General features: G+C 37.5%; 1 protein-coding gene across 1 annotated transcript in view; it reads right to left on the reverse strand.

Moving 5' to 3' along the window:
* Positions 1–8,730: 8,730 nt before the first annotated feature.
* emilin1a (elastin microfibril interfacer 1a) overlaps positions 8,731–22,714 on the reverse strand; it is a 110,840-nt gene continuing 96,856 nt past the window's right edge. The window contains exons 10-12 of the mRNA XM_061886289.1: positions 20,281–20,298; positions 20,070–20,204; positions 8,731–14,322 (exon numbers count right to left, since the gene is read on the reverse strand). Coding sequence (XP_061742273.1) covers positions 14,003–14,322; positions 20,070–20,204; positions 20,281–20,298 — 473 coding nt within the window. The 3' untranslated portion in view covers positions 8,731–14,002. The remainder of the gene's footprint in view (positions 14,323–20,069; positions 20,205–20,280; positions 20,299–22,714) is intronic.

A 22,714-nucleotide genomic window follows, 5' to 3' on the forward strand; every position in this document is an offset into this window, starting at 1 on the left:
ATTTAGTAGAGAACATCCACGATAAAGTTCGCAACTTTTGGTCGCTAATAAAAAAAGCCTTGCCTGTACCGGAAGTAGCAGACGATGTGCGTGTGACGTCACGGGTTGTGGAGCTCCTCACATCCTCACATTGTTTATAATCATGGCCACCAGCAGCAAGAGCGATTCGGACCAAGAAAGCGACGACTTTCCCATTAATTTGAGCGAGGATGAAAGATTTGTGGATGAGGAAAGTTAGAGTGAAGCACTAGATGAAGAAAAAAGGCGACGACAGTGAGAGCGATTCAGATGTTATTAGACACATTTACTAGGATAATTCTGGAAAATCCCTTATCTGCTTTTTAAAAAGGCAAACGGGCACAAACGCACACGCCGTTCAACACTTTCCAATGACACGTAAACGCCACCTTAAAAGTGTACTTCTATGGTACTTTTCTAAAGGAATGCACTTAAACTGTATCTAAAAATAAAATCTAAGTGAACTGTGTAAAGTAATAAGTCTTCAAACGATGCATTTCCTTGCATAACCATGCAATTTAGGTAGAACTATAAAATTGTTCAACTTACCTGCTTTTTATCTGCATGCCTTTAATATGTTTTTATATATATATCTACATTTTAAAGGCCAACTAAAATGAGATTACCTTATTTAAACGGGTCCATTCAATGTGTCATACTTGATCATTTTGCGATATTGCCATATTTTTGCTGAAAGTATTTAGTAGAGAACATCCACGATAAAGTTTGCAACTTTTGGTCGCTAATAAAAAAGCCTTGCCTGTACCGGAAGTAGCAGACGATGTGCGCGTGACGTCACGGGTTGTGGAGCTCCTCACATCCTCACATTGTTTATAATCATGGCCACCAGCAGCACGAGTGATTCGGACCAAGAAAGCGACGATTTCCCTATTAATTTGAGCGAGGATGAAAGATTCGTGGATGAGGAAAGTTAGAGTGAAGCATTAGAAAAAAAAAGGCGACCACAGTGAGAGCGATTCAGATGTTATTAGACACATTTACTAGGATAATTCTGGAAAATCCCTTATCTGCTTTTTAAAAAGGCAAACGGGCACAAACGCACACGCCGTACAACACTTTCCAATGACACATAAACGCCACCTTAAAAGTGTACCTCTATGGTACTTTTCTAAAGGAATTCACTTATACTGTATCTAAAAATAAAATCTAAGTGAACTGTGTACAGTAATTAGTCTTCAAACGATGCATTTATATATCTACATTTTAAAGGCCAGCTGAAATGAGATTTTGTTATTTAAACGGGGATAGCAGGTCCATTTTATGTGTCATACTTGATCTATATTGCCATATTTTTGCTGAAAAGATTTAGTAGAGAACATCGACGATAAAGTTAGCCACTTTTGGTCGCTAACAAAAAAGCCTTGCCTGTACCGGAAGTAGCAGACGATGTGCACGTGGCGTCACAGGTTGTGGAGCTCCTCACATTGTTTATAATCATGGCCACCAGCAGCAAGAGCGATTCGGACCGAGAAAGCGACGGTTTCCCCATTAATTTGAGTGAGGATGAAAGATTTGTTGATGAGGAAAGTGAGACTAAAGGACTAGAACAGGGGTGTCAAACTCAAATACAGAGTAAGCCAAAATTCAAAACTGAACAAAGCCGCGGGCCAAGGTTGAACAAATGAACCTTTTAATAGGGACCCAAACAAGTTTTGCATTGAACATTGAACAAGCAAGGCTTATTATAAACAGTAACTTTATAGTGACATGCAAATTCGAGTTTCAAATAATAATGATGATAATTAAAAAATATCAATGGCATATCAAATAAAATTTAAATACAAATTTAATGCCTCTTCTATTTGCAACCGTCTGAGGTAAATATCAAAATATATTGTAGCGTCCTGAAAGAGTTAGTGCTGCAAGGGATTCTGGGTATTTGTTCTGTTGTGTTTATGTTACGTTACAGTGCAGATGTTCTCCCGAAATGTGTTTGTCATTCTTGTTTTGTGTGAGTTCACAGTGTGGCGCTTATTTGTAACAGTGTTAAAGTTGTTTATACGGCCACCCTCAGTGTGACCTGTATGGCCGTTGACCAAGTATGCCTTGCATTCACTTATGTGTGTGTAAAAGCCGCATATATTTTGCGAGTGGGCCTGCACGCTGTTTGTATGGAGGAAATGCGGACGTGACGACAGGTTGTAGAGAATGCTAAAGTCGGTGCCTTTAAATTGCTTGCCCCGGGAGAGTTTCGGGAGGGGTACTGAATTTCGGGAGGATTGGCAAGTGTGAGAAATTGCGGTGTTACAGCCAGGGGCGCCGAAAAGGGGGGGGTAAAGGAGACGGATTCTAGGGGCCCATGATGGAGGGGGGCCCAGAGAGGCCCCTAATGATGATGAAATTATTGGTTGGGGGCCCTGTAAAGATTCTTTACATGGGGCCCAAAATCCCTAGCGGTGCAATAACGGTGGGCCAGCTGTAATGTTAATTAGATATTGCCTCAAGGGCCAAATTAAATTACACGGTGGGCCAAATTTGGCCCGCGGGCCAGAGTTTGACACCCATGGACTAGAAGAAGAAAGAAAAAAAAAGGCGAGGGCAGTGAGAGCGATTCAGATGTTATTAGACACATTTACTAGGATAATTCTGGAAAATCCCTTATCTGCTTATTGTGTTACTAGTGTTTTAGTGAGATTATAAAGTCATACCTTGAAGTCGGAGGGGTGTGTTGACCGCCAGTGTCTCTGATGGAAGCCATGGAGGATCCAAGAAAGTCGCAGCTGCCTCTTTGACAGCTGCAGGAGGACGCAAGCTCTGCTCATGTCTCCGGTAAGAGCCGACTTATTACCACAATTTTCTCACCGAAACCTGTGGTAGAGAAACATGTTCGCTTGACCGCTCCGTTTCATAGTAAAGCTTCACAACAAACAAACACCGGCTGTGTTTGTGTTGCTAAAGGCAGCTGCAATCCACCAACAGCATTCTTCTTTGTAGTCTCCATTATTAATTGAACAAATTGCAAAAGATTCAGCAACACAGACGTCCAAAATACTGTGTAATTATGCGATTAAATCGGACGACTTTTAGCCGTGAGTGGTGCTGGCATAAAATGTCCGTTCCAACCAATAACGTCATAAGCACGCGTCAACATTCCGCGATGTTTTCAACAGGATACTTGGCGGGAAATTTAAAATTGCAATTTAGTAAACTAAACTGGCCGTATTGGCATGTGTTGCAATGTTAATATTTCATCATTGATATATAAACTATCAGACTGCGTGGTGCAGGGGTGTCAAACTCAAATACAGAGTGGGCCAAAATTTTAAACGGAACAAAGCCGCGGGCCAAGGTTGAACAAATTAACCTTTTAACAGGGACCCAAACAAGTTTTGCATTAAATATTGAACAAGCAAGGCTTATATAACTTTAGTGACATGCAAAATCCAGTTTCAAATAATAATAATAATAATTTAAAAAATATCAATGGCATATCAAATAAAATGTTCATAAAAATTATATGCCTTTTTTTTCTATTTGCAATCTTCTGAGGTAAATATCAAATTTTTTCCACAATATATTTGAAAATGAAATAACAATAATGAATGAACCAAACATTCAAGCCTTGAAATAGCAAGAGAAAATGCATGAATAAAACGATAATTATTGGTCAGTTTGCTGTAAGTTTCCCGGAAGAGTTAGTGCTGCAAGGGGTTCTGGGTATTTGTCCTGTTGTGTTACGGTGCAGATGTTCACCTGAAATGTGTTTGTCATTCTTCTTTGGTGTGGGTTCACAGTGTGGCGCATATTTGTAACAGCGCTAAAGTTGTTTATACGGGCACCCTCAGTGTGACCTGTATGGCTGTTGACCAAGTATGCCTTGCATTCACTTGTGTGTGTGCGTGTGTGTGTGTGTGTGTGTAGAAGCCGCATATATTACGTGACTTGTTTGTATGGAGGAAAAGCGGACGTGACGACAGGTTGTAGAGGACGCTAAAAGCAATACCTTTAAGGCACGCCCCCAATATTGTTGTCCGAGTGGAAATTGGTGAGAATTATTGCCCTGGGAGATTTTCAGGGGGAGCACTGAAATTCGGGAGTCTCCTGGGAAAATCGGGAGGGTTAGCAAGTATGAGAATTAGCGTTGAATGAGGTGATAGAGTGACACCGCCACTGTATATTACCGGCGGGCCAGCTCTAATGTTCATTTGATAATGCCTCAAGGGTCAAATGAAATTACACGGCGGGCCAAATTTGGCCCGCGGGCCAGAGTTTGACACGCGTGTCTTATAATTTTCAAGTTACTAACATTTTATAGTATTTATGCAACTAATGTTTTATAGTAAATAATTCACTAACATTTAGAAAAAATTTTCACTAACATTTTATAGTTTATTTTACCAACAGTTTATACTTTTTATTTTACTAACATCCATACATCCATTTCCTACCGCTTGTCTCTTTTGTGGTCGGGGGGTGGGAGGGGTTTTCTAGAGCCTATCTCAGCTGCATTTGGGCGGTAGGCGGGGTACACCCTGGACAAGTCGCATTCACTTGTGCGCGCGTGTGTGTGTGTATGTGTGTGTGTGTGTGTGCGTGTGTGTGTGTGTGTGTGTGTGTGTGTGTGTAAAAGCCACAAATATTATGTGACACGCTGTTAGTATGGAGGTTGTAGAGAACGCTAAAGGCAGTGCCTTAAATCAGTGGTCCCCAACCACCGGACAGCGGCCCGATTGGTACCGGGCCGCAAAAGAATTTTTTATTCATTTTTATAAAAAAATAAATAATAATAAATAAAGAAAAATATATATATATATATTTTTAATCAAATCAAAATAAAAACACAATATACACTTACAATTAGTGCACCAACCACAAAAACCTCCCTTTTTCATGACAAAGAAAAAAAAAAAAAGAATTCTTCCCCCCATCCCCCCGACCGCTCGCCCCCCACCCCCCGGGCCGCGGGACAAATTATTAAGCGTTGACCGGTCCGCGGATACAAAAAGGTTGGGGACCACTGCCTTAAATGCACGCCCCCAATGTAGTTGTCCAGGTGGAAATCGGTATAAATTCGGGAGAATGGTTGCCCCGGGAGATTTTCGGGAGGGGCACTGAACTTCGGGAGTCTACCGGGAAAATTAGGAGGGTTGGCAAGTATGAGTATTAGCGGTGAATGCGGTGTTACGGCGGCACCGACGCTGTATAACACCGGCGGGCCAGCTCTAATGCTCAATTGATATTGCCTCAAGGGCCAAATTAAATTACACGGCGGGCCAGATTTGGCCCGCGGGCATGAGTTTGACACCCATGGCGTGGTGGGTAGTAGTGGGTTTCAGTAGGCCTTTAAATACATACAGTTCATGGCTTCACTGTAATCACCAGTCTGTCTGTACTTTGGCCACAAGATGGCAGTGTAGAGTAAGAAATGTCAATTGAATTATTCAATTTAACCACCACTTTCATCTTTTGGGAAATAAAATATATATAATAATATATAAATACTGAAAACAGCGTCCCAATGTGCTCTATGATGAACATGAGGGATACGTATAATAATTTTTCATAGAAAATATACAAAATGGATGATGAAGAGGCAGTTGTGTAAACAATTTGTTTGTAGTATCATTCATAATATGACTGGCATGAAATGTATAAAATGCTCAACCCGTTGAAATTCCATGTTTTCTTCCACCGTCTTATATTGTTTAGCTCGGTTGGTAGAGTGGCCATGCCAGCAACTTGAGGGTTGCAGGTTCGATTCCCGCTTCCGCCATCCTAGTCACTGCCGTTGTGTCCTTGGGCAAGACACTTTACTCACCTGCTCCCAGTGCCACCCACACTGGTTTAAATGTAACTTAGATATTGGGTTTCACTATGTAAAGCGGTTTGAGTCACTAGAGAAAAAGCGCTATATAAATATAATTCACTTCACTTAAACAAATAATTATTTTGTACCAGGGGTGTCAAACGTACGGCCCGAGGGTCGGATCAGGCCCGCAAACAGGTTGTATCCGGCCCGCGGGATGAGTTTGTTAAGTATAAAAATGAGCCGAAATTTTTGAATGGAAGAAACTGCTGTTCCAAATGTGTCAACTGGATGTCAGAATAGCAATTATTTGAGTCTTTTTTTTTTTTTTATTAAATCAACATAAAAATACACAAGATACACTTTCCATTAGTGCATCAACCCCCCCAAAGAAAAACCCTCCCTCCCCCATTCACACTCATTCACACCCACTCACACAAAAAAGGGTTATTTCTTTCTGCTACCAAAATTCTGGTTCCCACAACATATATAACAGTCTGCAAGGGACACAGTCCCTGAAACACACATGATTGTGTGTGTCGCCGGTCCACTAACACTATCATTAATTTCTATTTTTATTATAATTGTTTTATATTAGTGAATGTGAATTATATTTATATAGCGCTTTTCTCAAGGGACTCAAAGCGCTTTTACATAGTGAAACCCAATATCTAAGTTACATTTAAACCAGTGTGGGTGGCACTGGGAGCAGGTGGGTAAAGTGTCTTGCCCAAGGACACAACAGCAGTAACTAGGATGGCGGAAGCGGGAATCGAACCTGCAACCCTTAAGTTGCTGGCACGGCCACTTTACCAACCGAGCTATGATTTTACTTTCTTTTTTATCCAAGAAAATTTTATTTATTTAAATTTTTTTTAATCTCATTTTATTTTATTTATAAAATAATAACAAAAAAAAAAATTATCTTCACCAGACCAGGTTGTTAATGAAATTAGACTTGTCTAAGGGGTTTTTAAAACCAGGTCCAGTCCAGACAATGTCCAAGTCGGGCTCAGCAACACACATTATTTGTGTCTTTGTAGATCAGGGGTCAGGAACCTTTTTGACTGAGAGAAACATTAAAGCCAAATATTTTAAAATGTATTTCCGTGAGAGCCATATAATATTTTTAACACTGATGACGTCTATTAAACAGACAAGAAGCAAGGAATTAAACAGAGACAGGATTCAATTTAGCTCAATGAGGCGAATCAAGAGAATTCTAGGCCTCCTCTTTTATTTGGACTTTCCCTGATTACTACAAAAAAATGCGTGCATCTCTTATTCTTTTCAATAACATTGTTATTATATTCTGAAGCTAACCAATAATAAATAAAATACTTTTCAGCATTAATGCACCTTCTTGAACAGGTGCGACAGAAAAGGATGGATGGATTCAAATGCATGAGAATGTTTTATATTTTGAGCGTTATTTTTTACACTGATTACCAGCGGAATTATTAATTACTTATCGTGTTAAGCAACGTCAGCTAAGATTTATCTGAGAGCCAGATGCAGTCATCAAAAGAGCCACATCTGGCTCTAGAGCCATAGGTTCCCTACCCCTGTTGTAAATGATGCTAAATATGTAACAACAAAAACGTGAGTGCACTAGTCAAGGAACATGATCAAACTACATAAATACCATCCTGTAATTTGATTTGGTATTATTTTTTTTAATTTTGATGGATTGCAAATTGACACCAATGAGTTGACTGAATAAAATGATCACATCATTTATTCAGAAAGTATAAATAACGACAAAAAAATGTAGAATACTACTAACCGCAACATGTAAGTGTAAAAAAAAAATACATTATGATTAATACATTTTCAGAATGTGCTTGTTCTATTTTTAAACAAAGAAAACAATCTGAAGTTTGTCGTGGACATTTCTTAAAGACGATCCTTTAGTGACAAATAGCTTTAAAATGATTTATTAAAGTAACAAACAAATAATAACTAGCTTTGCAAAGCGAGACCAAACCAGAACGACACATCCGTTCGTTCCAGCTTGTTCTAACTCCTTTAGAATTTGACATGACAATTATACATTCTCAGAAGTCCCACCCTCCATGCTCATTTACATACAGTACACCAGTGGAATGAATACCCAAAGTCCTGTGAAGAAGGAGAGGGTGTCGTTTGCCCAGAAAGGGCACCAATTTAGCTCTGTTGGGGGTCAGGAAGAGGAAAAAAACACATGCCCAGGTCAACTATAGTCCACATGTTACATCAAAGACACAGGAGACAGAGCTTGATCAGATAATAGATCTCTTGCTAAGTGTCACATTCCTGAGCCCAATAAACAACTTTTGGCGACCCGTTCAAAGAACATCTTCAATTAAAACGAGTACAAGTAATTTTGCTATCACAAGTTGTCTTTTATTTTTAAGTTATCGTGCCGTGATTTTACCAGTCCTTGGGAGTAGATTTTTCTCAATGTGGCCTCCGATCTAAAATGAGTTTGACACCCCTTTTTTATGCTATTCATTAAGTATTCTTTGTTTTTGAAAGAAGGTATTGTTTTAGTGAGATTATAAAGTCATACCTGTAAGTCGGAGGTGTGTGGTGACCGCCAGTGTCTCTGATAGAAGCCATGGAGGAGCCAAGAAAGTCACAGCTGCCTCTTTGACAGCTGCTGCAAGAGGACGCGAGCTCCGCTCATGTCTACGGTAAGAGCTGACTTAGTATCACAATAATCACAGATCAATTTACCAATAAATGTGACATAATCTAACATAATACAACTACATATTATTCATAATATTTAAAGGGAACACATGTTAATTAGGGCTGTCAATGATTAAAATGTTTAATCGTGACTTTTTGATGTATTTTGTCCATGGCTAACTTGCAATTAGTCACAATTAATCACAGATGTATTTTATTTTTAATAAGTGCTCCTGAGAAGAATATGATCTTATCAACATGGGACTGGACAATTTGTTTGCTTTATGCAAAAGTTATTTATTAAACATTATGCTTTTTTAAAAACAGCTCCACACAAACTGAACACACAAACACACACACACGTTAAACGCATGTAAAAAAAAAAAAAAAAAAATAGTGCCACCGAAAGAAATTAGTGTGAACTTTTTAATATGGCGGTAACTTGGACAGCTTTTATATTAATATACTTTACTATATAGACGGTATGATAATATATAAGGGGTGGTTTGGTTGGAAAGCCTTAAAAGTGCACCTGTGTACGACACCCGTCTGTATTTGAGGCACACAATAAAACACGTAGAGTACAATGTACCTTGCAAGGTGAAGTGGTCGCTCATAAAAAATCTTATATGTTGAAAAATATTTACATTCATTCAAGAGTGTACAATTGAAAACTATGTCGCCGACGTTAAAGTGTTGTTTGGAATTAATTTATAGTGCGCATAAAAATGACATGTCAGCTTATTCCTGCTGGAATTCTGAAGACTTTTAGACAATATTTGCATGAGTACATCCAGACATATCTTTGGGAGACTTCCCTTGAAGTCAGACTTAAACTTAAAACCGTGTGATTGAAACAACAACAACAACAACAGAAGACGGAACAATTTTCATCTTTCATTGGGCCTTCCACGTTTCCTCCTGTGGTCGCCTTTTTACGACCTGAGGATGACTTTTGCTTTTAAGGCACACAATTGTGCTCCAAACTACGTCCCAATCACTCATTCCCTCATTTTTTTCTTCAGTTGGCTTCCTGCTCGCGGTTTCTGGGAATTTACTTGTGGTCAAAACATGAAAATAAATACTTAGTCATTAGTAAGGCCATCTTCCACTACTGCTTTCACAGTTCAAGTGGTGCGTTACATTCTGCCCAAAGTCAACAATTAGTCCAAATCTATGGCATTTTTTTTCTTTTAAAGACGGAAATAAACAGATTGTGATTAGTATTAAGTACAGTTCACTGACCAGGGTTGAGCATCAAGCATTGATGTGAATCAGGACATCTGGAATCCTTCTTCTTTTTTTGTTTCCATTCAGAGTTTCAATGCCAGACCACAAGAAATACATGTTGCCAACGCAGGAGAAGAAATAGCAGTCGCCAACAAAGACGAAGAAATAGCTGTCGCCGATGTAGAAGAAGAAATAGCCCTCGACAACGTAGAAGAAGAAATAGCCCTCGCCAACAAAGAAACAGAAATAGCAGTCACCAACAAAGAAGAAGTATCTGTCGCCAACAAAGAAGAAGAAATAGCCATCGTTAACAAAGAAGCAAAAATAGCTGTCGCCAACGTAGAAGAAGTAGCCGTCGCTAACATAGAAGAAGAAATAGCCTTCGCCAAACAAAGACGAAGAAATATCTGTCACCAACAAATAAATATCTGTCGCCTTTAAGAAGAAAAAATAGCCGTCGCCAACGAAAAAGAATAAATATATTTTGACAACATAAACAAATAGCCCTTGCCAACGAAGAAGAAGAAATTGCCGTCGCCATCAAAGAAGAAATAGTCCTTGCGAACGAAGAATAATAATTTGCTGACGCCAACGTACAAGAAAAAATAGTCACCATCAAAGAAGAACTTTTGCCAACATTGAAGAAGAAATAGCTGTCGCCAACAAAGAAGAAGAAATAACCATCACCAACAAAGAAGAAGAAATATCTTTCGCCAACACTGAAGAAGAAATAGCCGTCGCTAAACAACGAAGAAATATCTGTTGCCATTGAAGAAGAAAAAATAGCCGTCGCCAACGAAGAAGAATAGATATATTTCGCCAACATAGAAGAAAAAATAGTTTTTGCCAACGAATAAGAAGAAATTGCTGTCGCCAACATTAGACAAAAAATAGCCATTGCCAACAAAAAGGAAGAAATATCTTTCGCAAACATGGGAGAAAAAATAGTCCTTGTCAACGAAGAACAATAATTTGCTGTCGCCAAAGTAGACAAAAAAACAGTCACCAACAAAGAACTATCTCTTGCCAACATTGAAAAAGAAATAGCTGTCGCCAACAAAGAAGAAGAAATAGCCGTCGCCAACGTAGAAGAAGAAATAGCCGTCGCCGAACAAAGACGAAAAAATATCTGTCACCAACAAATAAATATCTGTCCCCATTGAAGAAGACAAAATAGCCGTCGCCAAGGAAGAAGAATAAATATATTTTGACAACATAAAAAAATAGCCCATGCCAACGAAGAATAAGAAATTGCCGTCGCCAACAAAAGACGAAAAAAGCTGTCGCCAACAAAGAAATATATTTCGGCAACATAAATGAAAAAATAGTCCTTGTGAACGAAGAAAAATACATTGCTGTCGCCAACGTAGACGAAAAAATAGTCACCAACAAAGAAGAAATATTTCTTGCCAACATCGAAGAAGAAATAGCTGTCGCCCACAAAGAAGAAGAAATATCTGTCGCCAACATAGAAGAAAAAAATAGCCCTTGCCAACAAAGATGAAGTAATTGCTTTCCCCAACAATAGAGGAAAAAAGCTGTTTCTTACAAGGAACATATATATTTCGCCAACATAGAAGAAAAAATAGCCCTTGCCAACGAAAAAAAAATGAAATTGCTCTCACCAACATAGACGAAAAAAATAACCGTCACCAACAAAAAAGAAATATCTGTCGCCATTGAAGAAGAAAAAATAGCCGTCGCCAACGAAGAAGAATAGATATATTTCGCCAACATAGAAGAAAAAATTGTTTCTGCCAATGAATAAGAAGATATTGCTGTCGCCAACATTAGACGAAAAATAGCCATTGCCAACAAAGAATAAGAAATCTCTTTCGCAAACATGGGAGAAAAAATAGCCCTTGCCAACGAAGAAAAAATAGCCGTCGCCGACAAAGAAGAAGAAATATCTGTCGCCAACGAAGAAAAAATATCTGTCGCCATTGAAGAAGAAAAATAGCCGTCGTCAACAAAGAAGAAGAAATATCTGTCGCCAACAAAGAAGAAATATCTGTCGCCACTGAAGAAGAAAAATATCCGTCGCCAACAAAGAAGAATAAATATATTTTGCCAACATACAAGAAAAAATAAATCTTGCCAACTAAGAAATTGCTGTCGCCAACATTAGACGAAAAATAGCTGTTGCCAACACAGAAAAAGAAATATCTTTCACAAACATAGCAGAAAAAATAGCCCTTGCCAACAGAGAAGAACAAATTGCTCTCGCCAACACTGAGGATAATAGTGCCGTCGCCAACAAAAAATAAATATCTTTCACCAACATAAAGGAAGAAATAGCCATCGCCAACAAAGAAGAAGACATATCTGTTGCCAACAAAGAATAAATATTTGTCGCCATTGAAGAAGAAAAAATAGCCGTCGCCAATAAAGAAGAATATATATATTTCCCCAACATAGAAGAAAAAAATATCTCTTGCCAACGAATAAGAAGAAATTACTGTTGCCAACATTAGACGAAAAATAGCCATTGCCAACACAGAAGAAGAACTATCTTTCAAAAAGATAGCAGAAAAAATAGCCCTTGCCAAAGGAGAAGAAAAAGTAGCCGTCGCCAACAAAGAAGAAATATCTGTCGCTAACTAAAAAGAAGTAATTGCCGTTGCCAATGAAGGAATATATATATATATTCGTCAACATAAAAGAAAAAATAGCCTTTGCCAAAGAAAAAAAAATTGCAGTCGCCAACGTAGACGAAAAAATAGCCGTTGTCAACAAAGAAAAAATATCTGTCACAAATAAAGAAGAAAAAATAGCTGCTGCCAACGAATAAGAAAATATTGCTGTCGCCAACATTAGATGAAAAATAGCCGTTGCCAACACAGAAGAAGAAATATCTTTCGCAAACAGCAGAAAAAAATAGCCCTTGCCAACGGAGAAGAAAAAATAGCTGTCGCCAACAAAGAACAATATATATATTTCGCCAACATAGAAGAAAAAATATCTCTTGCCAACGAATAAGAAGAAATTGCTGTCGCCAACATTAGACGAAAAATAGCCGTTGCCAACACAGAAGAAGAAATATATTTCGCCAACATAACAGAAAAAATAGCCTTTGACAACGGAGAAAAAAAATATCCGTCACCAACAAAGAAGAATATATATATTTCGCCAACATAGAAGAAAAAATATCTCTTGCCAACGAATAAGAAGAAATTGCTGTCGCCAACATTAGACGAAAAATAGCCGTTGCCAACACAGAAGAAGAAATATCTTTCGCAAACATAGCAGAAAAAATAGCCTTTGCCAACGGAAAAAAAAAATAGCCGTCGCCAACAAAGAAGAATATATATATTTTGCCAACATAGAAGAAAAAATATATTTTGCCAACGAATAAGAAGAAATTGCTGTCGCCAACATTAGACGAAAAATAGCCGTTGCCAACACAGAAGAAGAAATATCTTTCGCAAACATAGCAGAAAAAATAGCCTTAGCCAACGTAGACGAAAAAATAGCCGTTGCCAACAAAGAAAAAATATCTGTCACAAATAAAGAAGAAGAAATAGCTGTTGCCTATGTAGAAGAATTAAAAGTTGTCACCAACAAAGAAGAATAAATATCTGGCGCAAATGTAGAAGAAGAAATAGCCGTCACCGACAAAGAAGAAGAAATATCTGTCGCCAACTAAGAAGAAGCAATTTCTGTCACCAACTAAGAAGAAGAAATATTTGTCGCCAACAAAGTAGAAGAAATATATGTCGACTCCGCAGAAGAAGAAATCAGTGTGGCCTACGTAGAAGAATGTAGTTCCCGACAACTACTACACACAGGAAGCTAATAGTCAACAAGAGGTGCGGTTAGTGACTCAGGAAAACACTGCCTCTAGTGTTTTGGAGGACAATTGCGAGTCATGCGGAAGAGTTCTGAACTGATGAAGACTTTGTAAGCGGGGACACGAGCTAAGATCCGTGAGACTATTTGTCTGCACAAAGGAATGTTTGACTACTATTGACAGACTCCATCCTGCACCTCAGCAGGTGCAGAACTTTAACGTCTGATCATTTCACTGCCAGGTTGAATCAGACTCCGACCAAACCCATCGCTCAATCCTTGACTAACTGAAGACAGACTTCATCCTTAGAAAAAAATTACTAGACATCGGGAAAAAACAATTTTAACTTCATTCACTACACCTGAGGGCTTTGTTGTCACAAAATACTTCAAGTTTTTGGTAACAACTCCCAACATTTTGAGAGGAAAGTGTTCTCTTAAAGCTGTAAAGTGGAATGGGAACGTTAAAACATTCCCTGTAAGAACTCTGAATTGTCCGGTACATGGAGTCCACGTGATCTTGGATCAGAAGTTCTCGTACAGCAACGTCCCGCTGAAGATGGTCAAAGGTTCCGAGGAGTAAGCCAGCTTGCCGGCGACCAGGTCGATACAGACCGTGTCCCCCGCCTCCATGGGCAGGATGACGTTGAAGACTGCCAGAGCACCAGGAATGTGTTTGGCTTCCGCCATGGGCTTTTCTAGGCCTTCTGGCTGATACCCGGCAGAGTCCACCCGAGCCACACCCGTATTGGACTTGGACAACACCGCCTCGATTTTCATGTTCTTATGGCCGGTCAGGATAGCGCTGAAGAAATACCTTCCTCTGACGGGGGCCGTGAAATAACCTGCAGGATGGAAGACGGTGAACGTAAGCTGAACTGCTCAATCAGGGGTTAAACTCAAGGATAAATCATGCCTTCATGGCGCATTAGCAGTTTTTAGTGCGGTAGCCATCAAGCAAACAAGGACATGTCCAAATGCTCCAAATAGGGAATTTACATGAAACCAAAAACCAGCAAACATGGAAACTCCTGCCAAGTAAAATAGCTGCACTCAGATAAAAAGCTCCAAAGGCAAAAAAATTGTAAAAGAAACATGCTTCAACTGCCAAAAACACTGAGAGAAATGCTAAAAGGTCACGGTACAAAATGGAAGCTAACCAGTAAAGCTACAAGATAGCCAGGCGAAATTAGCCAGGCAGGCAGAATGGGTTAGCCAAAATAATCATCAGGTTTGCAATATCCTAGCCAGGCTAGCAGAATGTTAGCTAAACCAAACAGCAAAGCAATTCAAGCAGGCTAGCAGGATTTCACCTAGGCCAGCAAAAAGTTTGCAAGAATTTAGCCAGGTTATGAAAAAGTTTCCCAGGCTAGCATGAAATTAGCCATGCTAACAGGAAGTTAGCCATGCTAGCAAGAAGTTAGCCAGACTTGCAGAAAGTTAGCCATGTTAGCAAGCCTAATCATGTTAGCAGGAAGCTAGCCATGCAGTTAGCCAGAGTAGCCAAAAGTGAGTCATGCTAGCCACTTTGGCAGAAAGTTAGCAATGCAAGATATTTGCCAGGCTGACCAGCACATCAGGAAATTAACCGGGATAGCAGCAATTCAGCCAGTTTAGCAGAAGATTAGCAGGAAGTTAGCCGGGTTAGCAGAAAGTTTCCCAGGTGACGTTAGCCAGGATAGCAAAACGTTAGCCAGACTGGCAGGAGGTCAGCAAGCCACACCATGCTAGCACGAAGCTAGTCATGCAGTTAGCCAGGGTAGATGACGACACAAACAGAGTAAATAGTATGAATGATGACAAAAACAGTAAATAGTATGACATATGACTAAAGAAGAGTAAATAGTATGCACGATGGGGAAAACAGAATAACTAGTATGCATGATGAGAAAAACAGTAAATAGTATGAATGATGACAAAAATAGAGTAAATAGTATGAATGATGACAAAAACAGTAAATAGTATGACATATGACTAAAGAAGAGTAAATAGTATGCACGATGAGGAAAACAGAATAACTAGTATGCATGATGAGAAAAACAGTAAATAGTATGAATGATGACAAAAATAGAGTAAATAGTATGAATGATGAGAAAAATAGTAAATAGCATAAACGATGACAAAAACAGTGAATAGTGTGAAAGATGACAAAAACAGCACATAGTATGAATGATGAGAAAAACGGAAAGTAGTAGGAAATATTAAAAAAACAGTGAACAGTATAAATGATGCCAAAAACAGAACATAGTGTGACTGAAGAGAAAAACGGTGAGTAGTATGAAAGATGCCAAAAACAGAGAAAATAGTATTAATGATGAGAAAAACAGTAAATAGTATGAATGATGACAAAAACAGAGAAAATAGTATTAATGATGAGAAAAACAGTAAATAGTATAGTATGAAAGATGCCAAAAACAGAGAAAATAGTATTAATGATGAGAAAAACAGTAAATAGTATGAATGATGAGAAAAACAGAGTAAATAGTATTAATGTTGAGAAAAAAAGATAACTAGTATGAAAGATGCCAAAAACAGAGAAAATAGTATTAATGATGAGAAAAACAGTAAATAGTATGAATGATGAGAAAAACAGAGTAAATAGTATTAATGTTGAGAAAAAAGGTAACTAGTATGAATGATGACAAAAACAAAGTAAATAGTATGAATGATGACAAAAACAAAGTAAATAGTATGAGTGATGAGAAAAACAGTAAATAGTATGAAAGATGAGAAAAACAGAGTAACTAGTATGAATAATGAAAAACAGTATAACAGTGTGATTGATGAGAAAAACAGAGTAAATAGTATGAATGATGACAAAAACAGAGTAACTAGTATGAATGATGAGAAAAACAGTAACTAGTATGAATGATGACAAAAACAAAGTAAATAGTACAAAAGATGACAAAACAGTAAATAGTATGAATGATGACAAAAACAGAGTAACTAGTATGAATGATGACAAAAACAGTAAATAGTACAAAAGATGACAAAACAGTAAGTAGTATGAAAGATGAGAAAAATAGAACATAGTATGAATGATAATAAAAACAACAAATAGTATGAAAGATGACAAAAACAGTACATAGTATGAACGATGCAAAAAAGAGTACATAGTATGAATGATGAGAAAAACAGTAAATAGTATGAAAGATGAGAAAAACAGTAACTTGTATGACTGATGACAAAAACCGAGTAACTAGTATGAAGGATGACAAAAACAGTAAATAGTATGAAGGATGATAAAAACAGAGTGACTAGTATGAACTATGAGAAAAACAGTAAATAGTATGAACGATGAGAAAAACAGTAAATATTATGAATGATGACAAAAACAGTAAATAGTATAAAAGTTGACAACAACAGTAAATAGTATCAACGATGACAAAAACAGTAAATACAGTATGAAAGATGACAGAGTAAATAGTATTATTGATGAGAAAAACAATAAATAGTATAAATCATGAAAAAAACAGGAATTAGTATGAAAGATGACAAAAAACAGAGTAACTAGTATGAAAGATGAGATAAACAGTAAATAGTATGAAAGATGAGAAAAACAGTAACTAGTATGAAAGATGAGAAAAACAGTAAATAGTATGATGAAAAAAACTGTAAATAGTATGAATGATTAGAAAAACAGTAAATAATATGATGATAAAAACAGAGTAAATAGTATGAATGATGAGAAAAACAGTAAATAGTATGAAAGATGAGAAAAACAATAAATAGTATGAATGATGAGAAAAACAATAAAAAGTATGAATGATGACAAAAACAGTAAATAGTATGAACAATGACAAAAACAGTAACTAGTATGAAAGATGAGGAAAAACAGTAAATAGTATGAATGATGAGAAATACAGTAAATAGTATGAATGATAAAAACAGAGTAAATAGTATGAATGATGAGAAAAACAGTAAATAATATGATGAGAAAAACAGAGTAAATAGTATGAATGATGAGAAAAACAGTAAATAGTATGAAAGATGAGAAAAACAATAAATAGTATGAATAATGAGAAAAACAATAAAAAGTATGAATGATGACAAAAACAGTAAATAGTATGAACAATGACAAAAACAGTAACTAGTATGAATGATGACAAAAACAAAGTAAATAGTATGATTGATGAGAAAAACCGTAAATAGTATTAAGATGAGAAAAACAGAGTAACTAGTATGAATGATGAAAAACAGTATAATAGTGTGATTGATGAAAAAAACAGAGTAAATAGTATGAATGATGACAAAAACAGTAAATAGTAAAAAAGATGACAAAACAATAAGTAGTATGAAAGATGAGAAAAACAGAACATAGTATGAATGATAATAAAAACAATAAATAGTATGAAAGATGACAAAAACAGTACATAGTATGAACGATGCAAAAAAGAGTACATAGTATGAATGATGAGAAAAACAGTAAATAGTATGAAAGATGAGAAAAACAGTAACTTGTATGACTGATGACAAAAACAGTAAATAGTATGAAGGATGATAAAAACAGAGTGACTAGTATGAACTATGAGAAAAACAGTAAATAGTATGAACGATGAGAAAAACAGTAAATAGTATGAATGATGTGAAAACAGAGTAAATATTATGAATGATGAGAAAAACAGTAAATATTATAAAAGTTGACAACAACAGTAAATAGTATCAACGATGAGAAAAACAGTAAATACAGTATGAAAGATGACAGAGTAAATAGTATTAATGTAAATAGAATAAATCATGAGAAAAACAGGAACTAGTATGAAAGATGACAAAAAACAGAGTAACTAGTATGAAAGATGAGGAAAAACAGTAAATAGTATGAAAGATGAGAAAAACAGTATAGTATGAAAGATGAGAAAAACAGTAAAATAGTATGATGAAAAAACAGAGTAAATAGTGTGAATGATGAGAAAAACAGTAAATAGTATGAATGATGAGAAAAACAATAAATAGTATGAACGATGACAAAAACAGTAACTAGTATGAAAGATGAGGAAAAATGATACAAGTTCATACAAGTTACTCTGTTTTTCTCATCGTTCATACTATAGTATGAAAAATGAGAAAAAGAGTAACTAGTATGAAAGATGAGAAACAGTAAATAGTATGAAAGATGAGAAAAACACAGTAACTAGTATAAAGGATAAGAAAAACAGTATAGTATGAATGATGACAAAATCAGTAAATAGTGTGAAAGATGAGGACAACAGAGTAAATAGTATGATGATAAAAACAGAGTAAATAGTATGAATGATGAGAAAAACAGCGTAAATAGTATGAATGATGAGAAAAACAGCGTAAATAGTATGAAAACCACAAAAACAAAAAGTATATAGTGTGAAAGATGTCAACAACAGTAAATAGTATGATGAGAAAAACAATAAATAGTATGAATGATGACAAAACAGTGAATTGTATGAAAGATGACAAAAACAGTAAATGGTATGAAAAATTAGAACGACAGAGTAAATAGTATGATGATAAAAAGAGTAAATAGTGTGAATGATTAAAAAAACAGTAAATTGTATGAAAGATGGCAAAAACAGTAAATAGTATGAAAGATGACAAAAACAGTAAATAGTATGAAAGATGACAAAACAGTAAATAGTTTGAATGATGAGAAAAACAGCAAATAGTATGAAAGATGAGAAAAACAGTAAATAGTATGAAAGATGAGAAAAACAGTGAATAGTATGAAAGATGAAAAAAACGGTAAATAGTTTGAATGATGACAAAACAGTGAATGGTATGAAAGATGACAAAAACAGTAAATAGTATGAAAGAGGAAAAACAGTAAATAGTATGAGAGATGATAAAAACAGTAAATAGTATGAAAGATGACAAAAACAGTAAATAGTATGAAAGATGAAAAACAGTAAATAGTATGAAAGATGATAAAAACAGTAAATAGTATGAAAGATGACAAAAACAGTGAATAGTATGAAAGATGACAAAAACAGTAAATAGTTTGAATGATGACAAAACAGTAAATAGTATGAAAGATGACAAAAACAGTAAATAGTATGAAAGATGAGAAAAACAGTGAATAGTATGAAAGATGAAAAAAACGGTAAATAGTTTGAATGATGACAAAACAGTGAATGGTATGAAAGATGACAAAAACAGTAAATAGTATGAAAGATGAAAAACAGTAAATAGTATGAAAGATGATAAAAACAGTAAATAGTATGAAAGATGACAAAAACAGTGAATAGTATGAAAGATGACAAAAACAGTGAATAGTATGAAAGATGACAAAAACAGTAAATAGTTTGAATGATGACAAAACAGTAAATAGTATGAAAGATGACAAAAACAGTAAATAGTATGAAAGATGACAAAACAGTAAATAGCATGAAAGATAATAAAAACAGTAAATAGTATGAAAGATGACAAAAAGAGAGTAAATAGAATGAAACATGAGAAAAAGAGAGTAAATAGTATGAAACATGGGAAAAAGAGAGTAAATAGTATGAAACATGGGAAAAAGAGAGTAAATAGAATGAAACATGAGAAAAAGACAGTAAATAGTATGAAAGATGAGAAAAGGAGAGTAAATAGAATGAAAGATAAGAAAGGTGGTAGTGGTCACCTGTTTTGGGGTCATAGACGTTGTTTTCATTGACAAAGACTTGGTTGAAGGCAATAGTTCCTGCTCCTCTCATTGGTCGAGTCAGGGCGGCGGAGAAGGAGAGGCGGGGCACGTGGGCGTCTGCCCCTGCAACACCTGATGGGAGACAGCAAGTACTTTCAACAAATTATGGGTCAACTTTCATGCTGATTTCCCAAGAACTACAACATACCTTGTTCACCTCTCAGGCCTCACAGGTCACATGGAAGACAGAAACAAGAAGTTACCTCATCTCATTTTCAGATATTTGATCATCACTTCTTGGAAGTAATCGTACTGTGGAACAGTGCACCCACAAACATTTTTTTCATGACATCATTTGGTTCATGTCGACATGTAAAAAGGTCTCTATTTACATAGCGCTTTATTATACCTGGGATAATACGGAAAGAACTACATTATAATCATGTCTTACATTATTTTTAACCTCGTTATCACTAACTACTGTCTGGTTACACAACCCAAAATATTAACTACGCATCACTAAATACTAGCTAGACATTGCTAAAAATTAGCTACACATAGCTAATGATTAGCTACACATCGGTAAATATTAGTAAAATAAAAGAAACGGTGTGTTTGACGACCTTTAGATGTAACTGGCAGTCCAGTTTTGCACAAATAATCACTGTAGGACTTTTTGTATCGCACATGATATCCCACACAAGTAAACACTTTGCAGGACTGCTTGTGTCACACATGATATTACACACAAGTAAACACTCTGCAGAACTGCTTGTATTGCACATGATATTGCACACAAGTCAACACTCTGCAGGACTCCTTGTGTCGCACATGAGATCACACACAAGTCAACACTCCGCAGGACTGCTTGTGCCGCACATGATATTGCACACAAGTCAACACTCTGCAGGACTCCTTGTGTCGCACATGAGATCACACACAAGTCAACACTCCGCAGGACTGCTTGTGCCGCACATGATTTTGCACACAAGAAAATACGCTGAAGGACTTTGTGTCGCACATTATATCGCACACAAGTAAACACTGTAGCCGAGGATCGGACCGCCAAGTGCCCTGCCTTCGGCTGCCGCCCAGCTCACAATGCACCCGACCTCTATGGCCCCTCCTATGAGTGGTGAGCCCATTGGAGGGATGACTCATGTTGCCTCTTCGGGCTGTGCCCGGCCGGGCCCCATGGGGACAGGCCCGACCACCAGGACGTAAAGGCGCTGCTCCTCCACATCGAGAGGAGCCAGATGAGGTGGTTCGGGCATCTGGTCAGGATGCCACCCGAACGCCTCCCTAGGGATGTGTTTAGGGCACGTCCAGCTGGTAGGAGGCCATGGGGAAGACCCAGGACACGCTGGGAAGACTATGTCTCCCGGCTGGCCTGGGAACGCCTCGGGATCCCCCGGGAAGAGCTAGACGAAGTGGCTGGAGATAGGGAAGTCTGGGCTACCCTGCTTAAGCTGCTGCCCCCGCGACCCGACCTCGGATAAGCGGAAGATGATGGATGGATGGATGGATGGACAAGTAAACACTGCTGGAATGCTGGTATCGCACATGATGTCACACACAAGTAAACACTCTGCAGAACTGCTTGTGTCCCACATGATATTGCACACAAGTAAACACTCTGCAGAACTGCTTGTGTCACACATGAGATCACACACAAGTAAACACTCTGCAGAACTGCTTGTGTCCCACATGATATTGCACACAAGTAAACACTCTGCAGGACTGCTTGTATCGCACATGATATCACACACAAGTCAACACTTCGCAGGACTGCTTGTGCTGCACGTGATATCGCACACAAGAAAATATGCTGAAGGACTGTTTGTGTCGCACATTATATCCCACACAACTAAACACTGCAGGACTGCTGGTATCGCACATGATGTCACACAAGTAAACACTCTGCAGAACTGCTTGTGTCACACATGATATTGCTCACAAGTAAAAACACTGCAGGACTGCTTGTGTCGCACATGAGATCACACAAGTAAACACTCTGCAGAACTGCTTGTGTCACCCATGATATCACACACAAGTAAACACTGCAGGACTGCTTGTATCGCAGATGTTATCACACACAAGGAAACACTCTGCAGGACTGCTTGTATCGCACATGATATCACACACAAGTCAACACTTTGCAGGACCGCTTGTGTCGCACATGATATTGCACACAAGTAAATACTCCACAGGACTGCTTGTGCTGCACATGATATCGCATACAAGCAAACACGATGCAGGCCTGCTTGTATCACATACAAGTAAACAGTCTGCAGGACTGCTTGTATCGCACATGATATCGCTTACAAGTAAACACGATGCAGGCCTGCTTGTATCGCACACAAGTAAACACGCTGCAGGACTGCTTGTGTCCACATGATATCACACACAAGTAAACACTGCAGGACTGCTTGTGTGGCACATAACACACACAAGTAAACACTTTGCAAGACTGCTTGTGTCGCACATGATATCACACACAAGGAAACACTCTGCAGGACTGCTTGTGTCGCACATGATATCACACACACAAGTAAACACTGCAGGACTGCTTGTGTGGCACATATCGCACACAAGTAAACACTTTGCAGGACTGCTTGTGTCGCACATGATATCACACACAA

This window comes from Nerophis ophidion, linkage group LG24, assembly GCF_033978795.1.
Source record: "Nerophis ophidion isolate RoL-2023_Sa linkage group LG24, RoL_Noph_v1.0, whole genome shotgun sequence".
Taxonomy (NCBI): domain Eukaryota; kingdom Metazoa; phylum Chordata; class Actinopteri; order Syngnathiformes; family Syngnathidae; genus Nerophis; species Nerophis ophidion.